Source organism: Erpetoichthys calabaricus, chromosome 10, assembly GCF_900747795.2.
Source record: "Erpetoichthys calabaricus chromosome 10, fErpCal1.3, whole genome shotgun sequence".
Taxonomy (NCBI): Eukaryota; Metazoa; Chordata; class Cladistia; order Polypteriformes; family Polypteridae; genus Erpetoichthys; species Erpetoichthys calabaricus.
This window is the reverse complement of record NC_041403.2, coordinates 161,608,755-161,628,800: the sequence shown is the minus strand read 5'-3', so window position 1 is coordinate 161,628,800 and position 20,046 is coordinate 161,608,755. Positions and strand designations below refer to the sequence as shown.

General features: G+C 40.3%; 1 protein-coding gene across 1 annotated transcript in view; it reads left to right on the top strand.

The window, feature by feature from the left end:
* The window catches only part of rnf20 (ring finger protein 20, E3 ubiquitin protein ligase), a 42,902-nt gene extending 22,953 nt beyond the window's left edge, over positions 1-19,949 (top strand). Inside the window, exons 13-21 of the mRNA XM_028812306.2 lie at positions 8,652-8,829; positions 8,931-9,192; positions 9,277-9,394; positions 11,179-11,328; positions 12,625-12,837; positions 13,728-13,853; positions 14,818-14,958; positions 18,984-19,085; positions 19,175-19,949. Coding sequence (XP_028668139.1) covers positions 8,652-8,829; positions 8,931-9,192; positions 9,277-9,394; positions 11,179-11,328; positions 12,625-12,837; positions 13,728-13,853; positions 14,818-14,958; positions 18,984-19,085; positions 19,175-19,351 — 1,467 coding nt within the window. The 3' untranslated portion in view covers positions 19,352-19,949. The remainder of the gene's footprint in view (positions 1-8,651; positions 8,830-8,930; positions 9,193-9,276; positions 9,395-11,178; positions 11,329-12,624; positions 12,838-13,727; positions 13,854-14,817; positions 14,959-18,983; positions 19,086-19,174) is intronic.
* The last annotated feature ends 97 nt before the right edge of the window (positions 19,950-20,046 follow it).

Below are 20,046 nucleotides of genomic sequence, written 5' to 3'. Positions count from 1 at the left end.
GATTACAGCTCCAAAACAACACGTCCCAAATACTACACATGCAACAACGCGCCTCTCAAACGGCACAAGGAAAACATACACCAGGAAAATTCATTCGGATTAATGAATGTCATTTGCAATCATTGTCATTCAGTTCACTTCCCTGAGGAAACAACTGGCAATACAAGTTATACATTTACACGTTGTTGTCAAAAGGGTCAAATTAGACTGCCTTCTTTACATTCATATACTGAATATCTACAGAAGCTTATAACTGACGATGTACCTGAAAGTGAAATCTTTATCAACTACATTAGATCCTACAAATCGGTATCCACTATGAACATTAACGGTGGCACTGCACGTGACATCCGTCTTGAAAAAATGTTGTTTATTGATGAATGTTCAATGACATGAAGTCACTTACTCAACACCATTCATAAACTTCTACAAACGTTTATGAATAATAATATTCGATTTGGAGGAAAGGTACTTTTATGAGGAGGAGATTTTAGACAGTGATTAGCTATTCTTCCAGATGCCATGCACTCAGCTATTGTTCAGTGCACCTTAAAATACGCAGACAATTGGCATTACTTTCAAAAGATACAGTTAGTAAAAAAGATACGATGTCCAGAACCAGATCATAGCAATTGCTTATTACAACTGAGAGATGGTACACTCACCAATACAGATGGACTTCAGCCACATATTATTACAATTCCTCAAGCCTTTATCTGCGACGACTTAGTTACAGAGACATTTGGAACAGCAATCTCATTAGACCAAATGCCCCTTTTAACACAACGCACTATATTATGTCCAAAAAATATTAATGTGGAAAACATAAATACCCACGTCATTCCATTACTTCCTGGAGAGACACAACTCTTTCTAAGCTCTGACAAACTTGACTCTGATCACAACAATAACCATCTTAAATGACCTTACAAGTTCTGAGCTGGAATTACCTTTTACACTTAAACGGCGTGTACAAAGAAATTTTCAAATAAACCTTTACACTGTGCCACACACTTTATTGTTTGATTTCTATTTGCATCATCTACACCGTCACACTATTCTATATCTCATTCATACATCACGCTCTTTGTCATTCCCAACACCAGGGGTTGGCGAGCGAAGCCCACCCCACAGACCCTACAAGCAACGGACGGGACACACACAAAGAGGGGGATTCAAACAAGACACAGGAACACAAAAAGAAAGAAGACGCTCGCGCAACAACAATCCTCACCCCCCCCTCCCCCCCCCCCCCCCCCCCCACACACACACACATCCATAAGAAGTGACACCCAAAGCCACATATTCTAAAGTGAACGTCAACACCTTCACACTAGACAGCATAGGTGTCAGCATAGGTGGATCTCCTTACAATAAAGCACTATTAACTGTTCAACTGCAGAAAAGGAAACATATTAACAGTGACTGCGATCCTCCGGAGTGGCAGCAAATCTGTTAATAAATGGTCGTACATGTCACTCAATATTCAAAATACCGGTCCCAATCACAGAGACATCAGTATCCACTATGAACATTCACAGTAGCAATGCCCGAGACATCCGTCTTGCAAAACTGATAATTATTGATGAATGTACAATGGCATCCAGTCACTTACTCAACACCATTGATAAACTTCTACAAACGTTGATGAATAATAATATTCCCTTTGGAGGAAAAGTTCTTTTATTAGGAGGAGATTTTAGACAATGCTTAGCTATTGTTCCACATGCCATGCGCTCAGCTATTGTTCAGTCCACCTTAAAATACGCAGACAATTGGCATTGCTTTAAAACAATACAGTTGGTACAAAACATGCGATGTCCAGATCCAGAATATAACAGTTGGCTAATACAACTGGGAAATGGTACACTCACAAATACAGATGGACTTCACCCAGATATTATTTCCATTCCACAATCCTTTATCTCAGACGACTTAGTAAAAGAGATATTTGGAACAGCAATCACATTAGACCAAATACCCCTGTTAACACAACGCACTATATTATGTCCAAAAAATATTAATGTTAATCACATTAATAACCAAGTCATTTCATTACTTCCTGGAGAGACACAGATCTTTCTAAGCTCAGACAAAGTTGACTCTGATGACGACAATGAACATATAAATTTCCCCTTAGAATATTTGAACACTATTAACCCTGCCGGATTACCACAACACGACCTTGCCCTTAAAAACGGAACAATAATCATGCTATTAAGAAACCTTAACACAAAACAGGGTTTATGCAATGGCACACGGTTAGTCGTCAACACCATGACACGCAATGTTATTCAAGCGACAGTTCTTACAGGATCACATGCTAACAATACTGTTCTCATTCCTAGAATTGACCTTACAAGTTCTGAGCTAGAATTACCTTTTACATTGAAACGCCGACAGTTCCCCATTAAACCTGCATTTGCCATGACCATCAACAAATCACAAGGACAAACCATGGACAAGGTTGGCATCTACCTCTCTGAACCCGTTTTTGGACATGGACAACTTTATGTTGCCTTCTCACGTGTTCGCCGTTCATCTGACGTTAAAGTTAAAATTATAAATAATCCATGCCAAGGAAGGCTCATTCAAGGACAAGACACCATCTTTACTACTAATGTTGTATACAAAGAAATATTACAATAAAACATTAATATATGACAAACACTCTATTTGTTATTTCTATGGGCATCATCCAAAGCTGCACACTATTCTATATCTAATTCATACATCTGACTCTTTCTCATGTCCCAACGCCAGGGGTTGGCGAGCGAAGCGAGCAGGGGGCAGAGCCCCCTAGTTGGTTAGAATGTTTGAAAGTTTTAAAGCTGCTGATGAGTCAAAGAAGCGTTTTTTAACAATATGCTTCTCATGAGTGTTTTCTATCATTATTTCTATATTAAAGAGTAGAAGAAAATGGTCTGATAGACCAATATCAATGACCTGCTTTATATCAACTTTTAGTCCTTTAGTAATTACTAAGTCTAACGTATGACCTGCTTTATGTGTAGGCTGATTAACGAGCTGTCTCAAATCAAAAGAGTCCAGGAGGTTCATAAATTCTTTTACTTTCTGGTCACATTGATTATCTATATGAAAATTAAAGTCGCCGACTATTAAGAGTGTGTCATAGTTCGTAATTAAGATTGACATCAAGTCAGAGAATTCCTCAAAAAAAGACGCGTTGAATTTTGGAGGTCTATACACGGATAATACTAGAACGTGAGAATCTCCCTGAATAATAATGGCGAGATACTCGAAAGACTTGAATTTACCAAAACTGATATTTTTACATTTTAACCTGCTCGAGTAAATGTTTGCTAGCCCTCCACCTCTCTTTCCTTGGCGATCAGCACGAGTAAAACTGTAATCTGGAGGCGCAGATTCGATTAAAACAGCTGCGCCATCTGAGCTAAGCCACGTTTCACTTAGTGCAATAAAATCTATTTTTTTATCACTAATAAGATCGTTGATAAAAAACATCTTGTTAGTTAAAGCTCTAACATTTAATAGTGCCATATTCAATGTTTCGGAGGAGCAGAGATGAATACTATGTGTGTTACTGACATATGGAACAGGAATTAAGTTATTTTTATTAGCGCCGCTCTGCGTGTATTTTTTGTTTAATCTATGATATGTTTTTATAGTTTTAATACATTGTTCATCTAAAGTAGTAACTTTAATTAAATTATTGGTGTTTATGCCGTATTGCCTAGATTTTCTATGTGCATTAAGATTGGTTATTACAGTATTTATATTGTGCACTTTTATGGAAGATTTTATTAAACAATTATCATGACCAAGCACAGGAGTGGCATTTCGGAAGGGGTTAAAAGCAGAGATAGATAGTCAAGATAAACGAATTACCTTGGATATGTTTTCGGAGAGGACCCGGGCGCTGAAGCTATTCGGATGCAGGCCATCTCGCTTGAAAAAATGCGGTCTTTCCCAAAAGAGGTCCCAGTTGTTGATGAAACTGATGTCTTGATTCTTGCAGAAGCCCTGCAGCCAGTTGTTTAAACCAAGCAGACGACTAGTACTCGTTTGATCGTCTGACGAGAGGGAGTGGACCCGAGATGAAGATCTTTGCCGATGGGGTCCTCTCCTTTGTGTCTTTAATTAATGCAGTGAAGTCTGCCTTGAGGATCTCGGACTGTCGGTGCCTTATGTCGTTTACGCCAGCATGTAAAACAATTGCTCCAACTGCCCTGTTCTTGTAGATCGCCGGCGCACGTCTCGTCACATCTCGGACACGAGCACCGGGAAAACAAGAAACAAAAGATTTTCTATTAGGGCAAGTGATATTGAGGTTCCTAACAATAGAATCACCTACCACTATTACATCACTAGGAGCTGAAGGCGAACTGGGGACGCTTAGAGGGTCAAACCGGTTCTGCGTTACGATGCTTGCCTGTGCCGATGGAGGTGTTCTGGCCTTGAACCCCCGCCTGCATTGCTGAAATACACCGAGGTCATCATCGGTGTTGCTCCTACGAGGCGCGGGGGTGAAGGTGACTTGAGCGGCACAACGCGGGGTTGATGTTACGCTGATAACAGATGGCGAGGTCGGTTTATCCAACAGCCGAGCCTTCAGATCTCTGAGGTATCTTCGTCTGGACAGAAGTTTCTGAATCTGTTCATCGAGTGCCTGGAGTTCCTCGACTACAATTTCAACGCGATTCACCTCACTATCGGCCATTGTCCGCTTCTGTTTCTGCTTCCGCTTCTGCTTCGTGCCCTAGGAAAAATGAGAGAGAGATAGGTTAGCCAGTAAAAGAAAACATATAGCATGAATGTAATGGTAAGGGAAAGGTCATTAGCTAAATTTTGAAAGCTTAGAGCTTCACTAACAGATGCAAGCAGAGTGAGTTTTAGAGAGTGGATTCAACTCAACAGTGTTTTTAAATGAAAATGATCTGTCCACACTAGCCTTTTCACATCATTTACGAAAGTATCTCCATGCCTGCTCTGAAATGACATTAAAGCACGTATGATGTAGTCATTCACCTACACTGGGCATGTGTGCATTGGGGTGGGGTGGCTCAGTGTCCTCCACGTTACACATTCCTCTGTGGTTTAGGTGGAGAACAGCAATGGGGAAATATGATTTTTTTTAAAAAAAAGTTTTATTTGTTCTTACAGTAAGGTGTGATTGTTGTTGACAGTAACTCATAAGTATAAGGCAAGCAAAGTGCCGGAGAAAATATAATGAGCAAGATCCAATCAGGAAAAGTCCATGTAATAGGTACAAACATTTACAGTGTGATCAGACTCTGCATTTTCAGAGCTTCCCTAATGTCTGCCTTTTTAAATGAAAGCATAGAAGTGTTGACGGAGCCTAAGCTATTTGACATTTTACAGAAAGTATGGCAACTTTTCAAGGTTTTAGGCCGAAAACATCGTCATTTGATCTCCACATGCAGTGTGGTGTAATCACACAATGTGCACTGGGAGGATGCTGGAATTAAATGCTTCAGAAAGTCTTTCAGTTGAAGATGGCTTGTTTGCTCTTTGCACATCATGAACAAAGGATGCATCAGAGCAAAATTGTTATAGCAAGCTGATTAGAGTCATCATTACAGTGATCCCTCCTCGATCGCGGGGGTTGCGTTCCAGAACCCCCCGCGAAAGGTGAAAATCCAAGAAGTAGAAAGCATATGTTTATATGGTTATTTTTATATTGTCATGCTTGGGTCACAGATTTCCACAGAAACACAGGAGGTTGTAGAGAGACAAGAACTTTATTCAAACACTGCAAATACAGTGATCCCTCGCTATATCGCGCTTCGCCTTTCGCGGCTTCACTCTATCGCGGATTTTATATGTAAGCATATTTAAATATATATCGCGGATTTTTTGCTGGTTCGCGGATTTCTGCGGACAATGGGTCTTTTAATTTCTGGTACATGCTTCCTCAGTTGGTTTGCCCAGTTGATTTCATACAAGGGACGCTATTGGCAGATGGCTGAGAAGCTACCCAGCTTACTTTTCTCTCTCTCTCTCTCTTGCGCTGACTTTTTCTGATCCTGACGTAGGGGGATTGAGCAGGGGGGGCTGTTCGCACACCTAGACGATACGGACGCTCGTCTAAAAATACTGAAAGATTATCTTCACGTTGGCTACCTTCTGTGCAGCTGCTTCGTGAAGCGACATGCTGCACGGTGCTTCGCATACTTAAAAGCTCAAAGGGCACGTATTGATTTTTTTATCTGTCTCTCTCTCTCTCTCTCTGCTCCTGACGGAGGGGGTGTGAGCTGCCGCCTTCAACAGCTTTGTGCTGCGGTGCTTCGCATATTTAAAAGCAAACAGCCCTATTGATTTGTTTGCTCCTTTGAAGAGGAAGATATGTTTGCATTCTTTTAATTGTGATACTGAACTGTCATCTCTGTCTTGTCATGGAGCACAGTTTAAACTTTTGAAAAAGAGACAAATGTTTGTTTGCAGTGTTTGAATAACGTTCCTGTCTCTCTACAACCTCCTGTGTTTCTGCGCAAATCTGTGACCCAAGCATGACAATATAAAAATAACCATATAAACATATGGTTTCTACTTCGCGGATTTTCTTATTTCGCGGGTGGCTCTAGAACGCAACCCCTGCGATGGAGGAGGGATTACTGTAAACATTTGTCTGTTTTTCAAAAGTTTAAACTGTGCTCCGTGACAAGACAGAATTGACAGTTCCATCTCACCATTAAAAGAATGCAAACATATCTTCCTCTTCAAAGGAGTGCGCGTCAGGAGCAGAGAATGTCAGAGAGAGAGAGAGAAAAAAGCAAACAAAAATCAATAGGGCTGTTTGGCTTTTAAGTATGCGAAGCACCGCCAGACAAAGCAGCTGCAAGGATGTACAATGTAAAGGTAGTCTTTCAGCATTTTTTTAGAAGAGCGTCCGTATCCTCTAGGCCAGTGTGCGAACAGCCCCTCTGCTCACACCCCCTCCGTCAGGAGCAGAGAATGTCAGAGAGAGAGAAAAACAAACAATCAAAAATCGATATGTGCCCTTCGAGCTTTTAAGTATGCGAAGCACCGTGTGGGAAGCATGTCGCTTGACAAAGCAGCTGCACAGATGGGAGCAACGTGAAGGTAATCTTTCAGCATTTTTAGACGAGCCTCCGTATCGTCTAGGGGTGCGAACAGCCCCCCTGGTCACACCACCTCCATCAGGAGCAGAGAATGTCAGAGCAAGAGAGAGAGAAAAGCAAACAATCAAAAATCAATACGTGCTGTTCGATCTTTTAAGTATGCAAAGCACAGTGCGGGAAGCATATCGCTTGATAAAGCAGCCATGTGTAAGCCCAGCAAGGAAGAGAGCAATGTGAAGGTAATCTTTCAGCATTTTTTGAGGAGCGGCCGTATCCTGTAGGGGTGCGAACAGCCCCCGTGCTCACAATATAGTTGAGGAGTTTTAGTTAATACGTAATACCCGCTCTGGTTGGGTAGCTTCTCAGCCATCCGCCAATAGCTTCCCTTGTATGAAATTAACTGGGCAAACCAACTGAGGAAGCATGTACCAGAAATTAAAAGACCCATTGTCCGCAGAAATCCGCGATATATATTTAAATATGCTTACATATAAAATCCGCGATAGAGTGAAGCCACGAAAGTCGAAGCGCAATATAGCGAGGGATTACTGTATATGGAAGAAAGACAGATAAACAGGTTAAAGTACAGTCGTGGCCAAAAGTTTTCAGAATGACACAAGTATTGCTTTTCACAAAGTTTTATTTTTTTTTTTTTTTTTGCTTCTATGTTTTTAGATCTTTCTGTCAGATGTTTCTGTGGTATGCTGAAGTAGAATTACAAGCATTTCATAAGTTTCAAGGGCTTTTATTGACAATTACATTACGTTTATGCAAAGAGTCAATTTTTGCAGTGTTGGCCCTTCTTTTTCAAGACCTCTGCAATTCACCCCAATCAACTTCTGAGCTAAATCCTGACTGATGGCAGCCCATTCTTGCATAGTCAATGTTTGGGAGTTTGTCAGAATTTGTGGATTTTTGTTTGTTCACCCACCTCTTGAGGATTGACCACAAGTTCTCAATGGGATTAAGATCTGGGGAGTTTACTGGCCATGGACCCAAAATTTCAATGTTTTGTTCCCCAAACTACTTAGCTCTCACTTTTGCCTTATGGCCCGGTGTTCCATCATTGTTGGTCAACAAACTGTTCTTGGATGGTTTGGCGAAGTTGCTCTCAGAGGATGTTTTGGTACCATTCTTTATTCATGGCTCAGGATCTGGGCACCACCAGTGTTGAGACTTTTCTCAGGTGGTGGCTTTGCTTTCTCATTCTTTTAGGCTTCAAGAAGAATATTTCCAATTATCCCAGCCTTAGAAATTAAATAAACTTGTTTCATTAGCTTAACTTCTTTGCTGAGCTAGAAATGCAGAACACATTAAACTTTGCATTAATAGAGGAAAAAGCCAAAATAGGAAATAGTTCATGATGGAATATTTTCCTATTATATGGATGAAATTGTAATCAGTAATCGAAGATTTTTGTTTTGTTTTGAATTGTATTACCTTTTAAGCTACTACAATTAACAAATGTTTTGAGGATCTATCTGAAATAGCCTAGTCTTTTTTATACATCTTTATCAATGTATTCTTTATCTTGTATTTGTTTGTCTCTTTTGTACCATTCTACAGGCTCGCCTCCAACGTGGCTCCATGCTCCTCCAGCCACAGTCCAGCACTGAACTTGAACCCAAAGAGGATTGCATTACTTCACCTGTGACGCCTACATCTTCTGTCCCTACTGATAATTCTGTCAAGACAGAGTCAGAGGCTGGATCCACTCCTGTAAGCCTAACTGCTCCCACAGGAGGTAAAAAAGAGGAATTGTGATTTCTTTTGGTCCTCTTTTGTTTTCCTTTAAAATGTATGTTCTTAATCTAGTGTGACACTTAATGTGGCCGTCTTCCTAAGTCATATCTAGCACGGCAGCTGTCAAGATTGAGCCCCCTGCTGCAGCAGAGGAAGAAGAGGAGCCACTGCAGCCACTAGTCAAGGAAGAGGAAAAAGAGAGAGAAAAAGAAAGAGAGCGAATCTCTGTGAGTACCCGATCTGTAAAGGAGGAACGTGAGAGAGAAAAATCTGCATCCATCCAATCTGAGGAGTCGGAGCGGCCTGGCGGGGTGACAAAGAGAAAGGAGATGGAACAGCTTAAGCTACTGCGGGCTGAGCTAAAGTTAGTAATTGAGTACAGCCTGCTTAAAGGAATATTCCCTTTTTTTATTTAAATAGCTTAACAGCTGCTCATAATGTTTTGCAGGAAAGCCCAAGAGTCACAAAAGGAAATGAAACTTTTGTTGGATATGTACCGTTCTGCGCCAAAGGAACAGCGTGATAAAGTTCAGCTTATGGCAGCTGAAAGGAAATCTAAAGCAGAGGTACATATCAAGAAACCACACAGATGCCTTAATGAAAAATTCATGAAGCAATAATAGTATAACATGTATAGAGTATAGTGGAATTCTTACTTAAATGTCTGACTAATGTGCCATCACTATTTTGTGCCATAATAAACAAGAATGTTTTAAAATATATAACTTTATTTAATTGAAAGCATTAATCAACTTCCCAGATGTACATCTTACTCCGTTTTCATGCCACTGTTTTAGTTAAGCTCCTAGTAAGACTGGCACCCTATGGGTTAAATAAGTTTACTCATAAAAAGCTAAAAGTTGATCTATCATTCACATTAGTAGCTGACATTTCCCCAAAAAAGAAAGAAAAGAAAATTTCTGACTTGGCAGTCCCAATCTCAGTGTGGCGTTATGCAGGCGAATTGATGTAGGTACTGTGGAGCCCCAGTCATGTTTGCTGAATGATTCATTGACTGAAAGTCCTCCTTGTCAGAATATCAGAGAAAAGATGTGCAGCATTATTCATAATGGCACTCCGTTTTGTTTTAATTCACTCCTTTACTGCTACCTCCAGGGTGTCCAGAGTGTGTCCTGTAATTGAGCCTGCCCTTTTAATTAGCCTGCTAATTTGGTGGGCCTCATTTGAAGTGATGTTACCAGCCAGGCACACTGTACACTGGCCATCACAAAGTTAAAGAAGATGTGATATCACTTCCCACATTAAAGGAACATACTCTCCTTAAAAAAAAAAGCCTGCTCTGTTCTTTATTCTATAGTTCCTCTGTTTTGAGACCAGTCCAGCCTCTTAATGTAGACTCCCAAGTACCTGTTAGGAGAGCACCACCTCTTCAGCCATTCCCTGGATTATGACCAGGCTTAGGGCCGGTTTGGTGTGGTGAAAGTCAATAAGCAGTTCCTTGGTTTTGCTGATCATAAGCTACAAACAGTGCTCTTTGAACCAAGAAACAAAGTTCTCTATCTGACTTCTCTCTTCTGTCTCATCCCATTTATCGATATACCCCATAAATGCAGAGTCATCTAGGAATTTCTGCAAGTGACTTGATCCGGTGTTAAATTTATAGACAGGTGTGGTTCTCCAGGATTATTCACACATTCCTTGAGTCTCACAAACTACAGTCTGCCCAACAGATAGTTCATGATCCAGGACACCATAGGCTCATCCAATGGCTGATCTCTGAGCTTACCCCTTAACAGTGTGCTATTATGTATCAAATTTACAGACCAGCTTTTGTGCTAAAACACTTTTTGTTTGCTGCATTTTTTTTCCCCTCACTAATTTTGAAAATTTAGTTTTGTAGCGGTCAGCTGGCTGATGAGAAACCTCAAGTTTACTTTTGAGTTCATACTTTTTAAATTTCTATTTAAACTTTAGAAAAAAAAAGATTTACAGAAAATGTTGTGTTTTCTGAAATTGAAATGAATATTCAAAACCCATCTAAAAAAGAAAGAAATTTTGCCTTAGTTAGCTTTTGTGTCAAGTAGTTTTGTATTTCAAAAAACATAAAATTATGACCCCACCCCAGACCATAAAAGTGCAGAGTTTGTATTGGTTGTCTTTCCACGTCTTTTAGATCTTGGGCATTTTGAGCTGTGTAATATCTTTGAGTTAGTGTTTGTAATGTTTGCACATTCTCACTAGGAATACATCTGGCAAGCATGGCAGGGGATAGAATTGAGTGAATGGATGTCAAAAATCAAATATTTGTTTTTGTAGAAGTGTACACAAAAAAAAATGTAAAAAAATTTAAAAAACAAAACTTTTTAAAACAAGTAGATTTGATTTGCAGGTGGAGGATCTGCGACAAAGACTTCGTGAACTTGAGGAGCGGGAAAAAAAGGAAGGGAAAAAAATGGCAGATGAAGAAGCCCTAAGAAAAATGAGGAGTGTAGAGGAGCAAATGGAGAATCTTCACAAAAAATTATCCATTGCCAAACAGGTTAGTTTCCAGCACCGTTTTTCTTGCGCAAATTTGCATATACTGTACACTACTGTGCAAAAGTCACAGGCACTTAGAATGGTTCACAACAATATAATAATACTGTACGTTGTTAATTTATGGTTTCCTGAATAGTGTGTCATTGCAAAACTCTATTGTAGAGTTCCAAACATTCTTTTTGCAAAAAAATAGCAATACCATAAGTTATTTAAATGTCCACAACTCCTCAGAATGAAACCCACAAAAACACAAGGCCTGGGGTGCAGAAAAATGACACCAAGTGCTCAGGCCTGATAAGTCCAAATTTGAATTTTTTGCCTGTAACAGAAAGCAGTTTTTCCACCAAATGTTTGGAGAACAGTACTTGAATGAATGTCTGCAGCCAACAGTGCAGCAAGTGTCGTGGAGAAAATTATCCTCCATCTTCATAGAAGGTAGTCACAGAGCCCAGAATTTAGAACGTTCCTTTATTTGCACAGAGTTCTGCACAAATGTCTCAGCTCATGGAGTGAGCAATCAATTAAATAATTTGTCTGCTTTTATACTTTTCCTAATTACCATTACCTCATCTAATGCACCACATCATTGGACTCTTAAAATACAGAACTTTATTACCTCCTCCAATCAACTAACTTCACCAGTGTCGGCTTTTTCCATTATTCTGAACACTGCTTCTTTAAGGTTGGTGTTTTGTGGATTGTCCTGTTGATCTTTGAGCCGCTTCATAAGGTGGGAGTTTATGGGCTTTCCCATCAGTTTATTCCCACTTTCTGAAGGGGTATTTATTACTCATTTACTCATTCAAACCTTGGAAAATTAAGTTGGTAGATATATCAACGAAGCAAGTGCCTTTAGGAATTGCATACAAGTGTACCTAAAAGAATTGCTGCTGCTTTTTTTGGGCAAAGGTTGGTCACATTAGATATTAATTTTATTTACTGCACTGCTAGATTTTTAACCGTTGTCTTGCACGTGGGAATACTTTCATCCTTTTAATCAACTGTAGCATTACTGCTTACTGACTTTTCACTATTTCTATAGTTTAATGTAGGAAAATAACTGAGCCTGATAATAATAGCATTAAATACTTTGGTCATTTATTCCTACAAGTGTAGGCTGAAATGTGTTAACTTCCAAGATGTATTTCCAAAACTATTATTAAAAGTGAACAAATTAAACTATAGATTTGATAGATTTTTGATGTTCATATAGTTTGGAATGTAACATTTATTTAAATAGGAACCACCTATAGCTCAGAACACCCCAAAAACGTTTCTGTGTATATTTTTTACACAGGAAGAGGAAGCTTTGCTGTCAGAAATGGATGTCACAGGCCAAGCCTTTGAGGACATGCAAGAGCAGAACATTCGTCTTATGCAGCAGCTGCGAGAGAAAGATGATGCCAATTTTAAACTAATGAGTGAGCGGATCAAAGCCAACCAGATCCACAAGCTGCTAAAGGAAGAGAAAGAGGAACTTGCTGACCAAGTCTTGACACTTAAAACACAGGTGAGGACTCTACAAAAATGCAACAAACTGGTTGGACCTCATCTGGAGTACTGTGTGCAGTTTGGTCTCCAGGCTACAAAAAGGACATAGCAGTGCTATAAAAAGTCCAGAGAGGAGCGACTTGGCTGATTCCTGGGCTACAGGGGATGTGTTATAAGGAAAGATTTAAATAGCTGAGCCTTTTCAGTTTAAGCAAAAGCTGTTTAAGCGGAGACATGATTGAAAAGTATGAAGGGAATTAGTCCAGTGGCTTGAGACTGTGACTGTAAAATGAATTTATCAAGAAGACAGGGACATACAGTAGTTGGAAACTTGTTAAGGGTAAATTTCGCACAAACATTAAGAAGTTTTTCTTTACACAGAGAACCATAGACACATGGAATAAGTTACCAAGTAGTGTGGTGGACAGTAGAACTTTAAGGGCTTTCAAAAGTAAACTTGATGTTATTTTAGAAGAATGAAGTGGATAGGAATGGTGAGCTTTGTTGGGCTGAATGGCCTGTTCTTGTCTAGATTGTTTTAATGTTGTAATGTAGTGAAAGCTAAGATATTTTCATTTTTAAACATCAGTATGCCTGCGTAATGCCTCACTGTGGCTGTGACAACCAAGTCAGACTTTTTCTTTCTTTTTAATTTTCTTCTTTTATAGTCATTCTGGGTTGAGTTCACACCAAAGCTTGTGTATATTTATTGATGTATTCATTTATATAAAGAGCTTCTATAAGCCAAATTTCCCCCTGGGGACAAATAAATATCTGTCTGTCTATTGAATTTTACTTTTTTGTTGCTGTCTATCTAAATGTTATGAAGAACACTAAAAATATCTGGCATTTTATATGTTTATTAATAAGATGTTTAAATCCACATTAACCAGCTGTATTTCCCAATAGGTGGATGCTCAGTTGCAAGTGGTGCGAAAGCTAGAGGAAAAGGAACACTTGCTGCAGAACACCATCACGACAGCCGAGAAGGACTTGTCCTTGCGGAGTCAAGCATTGGAAATGAATAAACGCAAGGTGTGATGCTATTCCGTATTATCAAATTTAAAGAACAGTTGGTCATTTTCTAACCCACTAATTACTGAACAGGGTCACACAGGGTGCTGAGGCCTATTTCAGATAGCATAAGTCACAAGGCAGGAACAATCCCCATGAAAAGGGTGCCAGTCCATCACAGGGCGAACACACACACACACACACAGAAGGGGCAATTTAGGTGAACACAATCACACAGCATAGAGCCAGTGTAGCACCACCAGTGCATCTAATCTTCATGTCTTTGGACTGTGGAAGGAAACTGGAGCATCTGGAGGAAACCAATGCAGACATGGGGAGAACATGCAAACTCAAAACAGGGAGGACCCGAGAGGCAAACCTCGGTCTCCTTACTGCGAAGCAACAGCACTACCACTGTGCCACCATGCGTGCAGCCCACATTTACAGAACAGCAATTTGACCGCTCTCTTTCATTTGAATCTGATACTAATTCTGTACTTCATTTTTATAACATTTCTTGATTACATTCCTTCTTCCTTTGTGCTCTGACTGAAATATTTATGCATGCATTCATAACTTAATCGCAAGATCATTGCAGTTCTTTCTATTTCATATTCCTAAGATGTTGCTAAGCAGGCTTTAATTTTGTTCAGAAATCAGCAGCCATTGCATTTCAACTGTTCCCACTATTGTTTACAAGCTTGTTTTAGTACCAGTTAAATATTGGATTATCATTCTTGTGTTTATTTTCCTTTGTTCATTTCACTTTGGCCCACATGTTGGGAAATACTGTCTTAGTTTGTGCTAATATTTGATATTCTTGCTCTTGTAAGTAGCTGAGTAAATGTTCTGCTATGAATGCACTCCAGCTATTTGGGTATGTTGCTCTTGTTATTAAACATTTTGGTCTAATGACCAATTGTTACACTTCTCACATTTGTTCATAAAACGCATTTCTAATGTTTAAACTTACTTAAATCTTCAGGCAGCAGACGCCACACAATTGGCTGATGAAATCAAATCCCAGCTGGAAAGTATACAGTCCAAATTACGAAGCATGCAAGAGGAGATTATTGAAAATAGTGTCTCGCGTGAGAAGGAAGCCTTTAACTCCCGTCGAGCTCAGGTAAGACTGGCAGCTGGGACTACCGCAGATACTCTTGTTCAGTATTCCTTACAAACGCCTGCTGCATTTTGATATTATAAATTAAGTGTTAGCACTTTGGTAGAAATTAACCTGAGTCATCCAGTTTTCAAAGACTCTGAAAATGCTTTGAAGACAAAACCAGTACAATATATCGCTGCTAAGAGTGAATTGAAAGGAAGGACATATTTTGTGGATTTATTTGTCTTTCCTCTTAAAACTAAACATGTAACTGATTGGCTCCCATTAAAGATAAAAAAAAAAAAACAATTCTAGATTTGAAAATGAAATTTTTCTATATACCAGGTAGGGGTGGGTGATGCAACCAAAAATGATAATTTTGGCCATTGTTCATCACTAGTTTAACGTCCATTTTCTATGTTTATCCATGTTAGCCAGTTGCTCACAAATCTTTTTCCTCCAATGCACTTTGTGCAAGCATAACTATTTGCATTTTTTTGGTATTCTATATTAATCCCTGAGGAAATATTGTCCTTTTGCATGACCTTTGGAGGTCAGAGTGCAGGGTCAACCAATGTACAGCACGAGTAGTTTTCAGGTTAAGGGCCTTACTTAAGGGCCCAATGGAGCAGAATCCCTGCTGGCAGTAATTGGTTTTGAACTGATATTAGCGCAGATCCTCAGCTCAAGAGTCATCACTCAGCCTTGTTATATTGACATTATCAAAAATGCACACACGTACGTAAACATGCGTCATAGCAAAGTGACTCACGGTTCAAGATAAGCAGGAAGTAGCTCAGAAAACGATGGCGCTGTCCTGGAGCGGCCAAAAGGCAATGGTGCTACACATGCATGCACAGCATTACAAGGTGTTATCATTGGTGTTTATCTTTATTTTTTGTGTGTTTCTAGTGTTTTATTAAGACAAAGTATGCATTTAATTTTTTTTTAACTCTGAAAAATCTGATTCCAATGTTTATTTCCTTCTAAAAAACGTTTTTGAGAAGTTGACATTTTGATTTTTTTCATGGGCACTGCCATTTTCTAGTGCTGGCATAGTCTGTAGATATGGTGATTGTCATCAGAATGCTCTGGGATGGCATGTGTACAACCTCATCAGACCAACCTCATAAATGCTGACATTTAATTTTCAGGTCTGATTTTATCTTTGGTCTCAGGGTGGGCTCTTTGCATTTGAGACTTGAGAACCAATCGTTTTTTTTGATTTGATATACAGTGGAACCTCTAGATACGAGTTTAATTCGTTCCAGCACTGAGCTTGTATAGCGAATTTCTCGTATCTAGAACACACTTCCCCATTGAAAAAAATGGAAGCCAGTTAATCCGTTCCGCACCCCAAACATATTAACATAAAAATCAATTTTCCTAACAAATAACACTGATAAATTATATATACTGTAGTCTACCTTTAATAAATAACACTGGTAAATAATATAACTGATTATTAAAAGAATCAAAACTGGTGTCCAAAGTGCAGTAGAGCATTCAATAAATCTTTAAATAAATAATCCTTAAAACAGTTGTGAAGTGGAGGTTTAAAATACACAAGAATAACAATCCTTTAACATGAGGTTAAAACGTGAAAAGGATGCAGTCTTTAAAAAACAGATGACAATCCCCGGTGCTTCTTCTCTGTTAGCGTCTCACCTGCGGGCTCTGCAACAGGTGAGACACTCTTAATGCAGCTGACCTTCTCTACACCGTCCTGCTTCAGCTGTTTGGCTCGCCTGTTCAGCTCACTGTTCAGCTACACGCGAGCCTTCACTTGCTCGCTCGCTCTCCCGCACTGCCTGCCTGCCTGCCTGCGCTCTCCTCTCTTTTCTTTTACTTCTTCTCCCCCTTAACCGGCTCGCAGTTCTCTATATATGCGGGGAGGACATGGCAGCTGCAGCCCATCAGCCACAGGAACAATCATGGATGTTGGCAGTTTCCCATCTGTGCACTTAAGTGAGAAACGCAGACACCGCAGATCGCGGCTCGCAACTGCTACCACGCCCCCTCGCTAAGCCGCGAGCTATACCCACAGCCTAGCTCGTGGCTCGTTACGCGAGCCAATGCTCGCATTTAGATCTGAATTTTTCGCTCATACTTTCCTCGTATTTTGAATTTCTCGTATACAGAGGTGATCGTATCTCGAGGTTCCACTGTACTTTATTAGTCCCCAAGGGGAAGTTGTCTTTGCATGTCCGCAGGCTTGGCCATTTTACAGCTCCCCTGGAGTAATTTTAAGGCTAAGGGGCCTTGCTCGAGAGCCCAATGGAGTAAGACCCCTTCTGGCAATAGCGGGATTTGAACCAGCAGCCTTCCAGATACCAGCACAAATCACACAATGTAGCAACAAGGAGGCTAAATGCAGTATAGCTGTTAACCCATCACAAAGCACTAGCTCAGTTAGACAACATGGGGTCTGTGGACTTCACAAGCAGAAGGGAAGCCTGTCTGTTTGATATCTTGTATTTTAAATATCGTAACAGAATGGACAAAAACAAATAAAGGGCAGAGATTGCTGCTGAATCTGCTGCAGCTGTTAATACTACGTAAAGTGTTGGCTCCGTCCGGGAACGCGCTATTGACTGTCAGAAAATGGGGTGAGCACAACTGTGCTGGAAAATCGGCAGTCATTTGGTGAATCTGATATGGGCTGCGATTTTCAGTTGTGTAATCTGACATGCTACAGCAACAAGATCAGCAATTGTGATCGGACATAATCTATGACAAAAATTTGCCTAAAGCAGGTGTAGGAATTTTTGGAATTCTAGTGAGGGACAGAATTAATGTATCATTCTGGCAGCCCCCACACTACCCCAAGACTTTATTCAATTTGACAAACACTTTTTTAACAAGAAGTTTAAATATGAAATAATAGAAGTATTGTGTTAACTTTTTTTTGTTTTTGTTTCTTCAAATAATCGATGAGTGCGCATTTTGCTTCTCCTGTAATAGCAAATAGCTTTTTTTAAGAGAATGCAATTTGAACCTTGCAATAACCTGGGCCTGCGGTGGGTTGGCACCCTGCCTGGGATTGGTTCCTACCTTGTGCCCTGTGTTGGCTGGGATTGGCTCCAGCAGACCCCCGTGACCCTGTGTTGGGATTCATCGGGTTGGAAAATGGATGGATGGAATAACCTGGACAAGGTCTAGTAGTGATTTCTGTACAAGCCCTGATCGTGAAACAGCGCCGATTTTGAGGTTTGACATTTACAATAAGGGAGGCTGAACTGGATGGAACATCTGCTACTTACTCTCGACCCGTCTCTCCTGCTGGGGGTCCCGGCAGTAGGGCAGCCATTTTAGCTGTGCGACATCTGATTTTGAAGTGCAGTGTTATCGGGGGGAGAAAGCTCGCCGACTGTGTTTCATTGCTTAGCTTAGCACAGCAGCACCTGTTGCTTTACGGGGGGGGGGGGGGGGCTCCAATCCCCCAAACCCCTCGATCATTGATCACTTGTCATTTTCCTCACGCCGCTTGATGCTTTGCGGGATGCCCCGACTCCCAGTTCGTTGATCAAGTGTCTAAGCTTCATAGGGAAGACATTTTGCAAGACTGAGATTCATAAAGGTAAATTGTTCAATTTATACAGTATTTAAATTTTATGCATTAAATTAAAAGCTTATTTTTGTTTAGTTCAATTTATTCACCCACAATACTCTATGTGGTTTATTTTGTGGTTCAAAAATTAGAAATGTAACTTTTTTCATCTGCAAAAGTGATATTAATGTTGTAGAGGTTAGGAACATAAATCAAACATTTTCTAGGGATGTGGCACATGGAAAAGGTTGGGGACCACTGGCTTAGAATCAGCAATTATCTTAACACGAGGAAGCAGAAGTGCTTAAAGAAATTCGGGGAGAATGTGTGCACTTAACACAGGATGTGGATTGATTAGAGTCTTGAGCCAACTACACTAACCACTGTGCTGGAAACTAGCAGAAATCCATCAGATGTAATTGCTATAAACTTCAGGATGTAGGCAGATAGCAATAGCAGAATTAAAAGGCATTTTTTTGTGTATAATCCCACACAGGAAGACATCTTCAAACTGCGACGGAAGCTTGAGAAGACCAAGAAGCCTGATACTGTACCCAACTGTGATGATATCCTGAATGAGGAGATCAAAGAGTTCAAGGTGTGTTCCCCCGCCAACCAATCCTCCCTTTGTAGGTTTGCGTTCTTTCTCCACGTGTATTGTTTTATTGTCATCTTTCTTCCTTGTAGACGCGACTGACCTGCCCCTGCTGTAATTCCCGAGTAAAAGATGCCGTGCTGACCAAGTGCTTCCACGTCTTCTGTTTTGAGTGTGTGAAGACCCGTTACGACACACGCCAGCGCAAGTGTCCCAAGTGCAACGCTGCCTTTGGAGCTAACGATTTTCATCGCATCTACATTGGGTAGCAAAAGACATTGGGTATTTAATGAAAAGGGGTATCGGCTATTGCCACGGAGCAGAGGCATTGAGAGAGAGAGAGGAGAGAGAAATGGCGACCTGTTGAGAATGTAGATGATCAAGAGATCGAGGACGAGGCTTTCTTTACAACAGCTGGGCCCTCTGATATTTGTCCACAAAGAAGTGGCACCCAAGTGAGTAGCACAGATCTGCCATTATTTCAACATGGTGCTTGGTATTCTCACTGTGAAGCATCCCACATCAAGTCGCAGTGAGCAAGACACTGCCAACTTCTGACACACACACACACAGAGAGAACTAACTTGCAGGGAAGAGTAAGAAGTTCCGTACTCCCATCCTGACCTGTAAGTGGTGCTACTATTGTGTTTGTATTGTGTCTGCGCTCACATTCCAGTATGTTCATTTATAACAAACCGGCGCCTTTCAGCTAAATGAGAAACGCAACTGAAACAAACTAATGGAAGGAAAATGCAGTCATTTAAATTTGTGTTCAGGATGTACATTTTCTGTTCGTTCAGCTAATGCAATCTAGATACCTAGCCATATAAAGAAAGGACTGCATTATTTGGAATTGTTTTAGGGGGGGGAAAAAGCACAATGTTTTCATGTAATGAAATAGCTACTGTTCCTGCTGATTTGTTTTGGTTATGTTTGCTGCGTTATCAGTTCAACGAGCGCAACA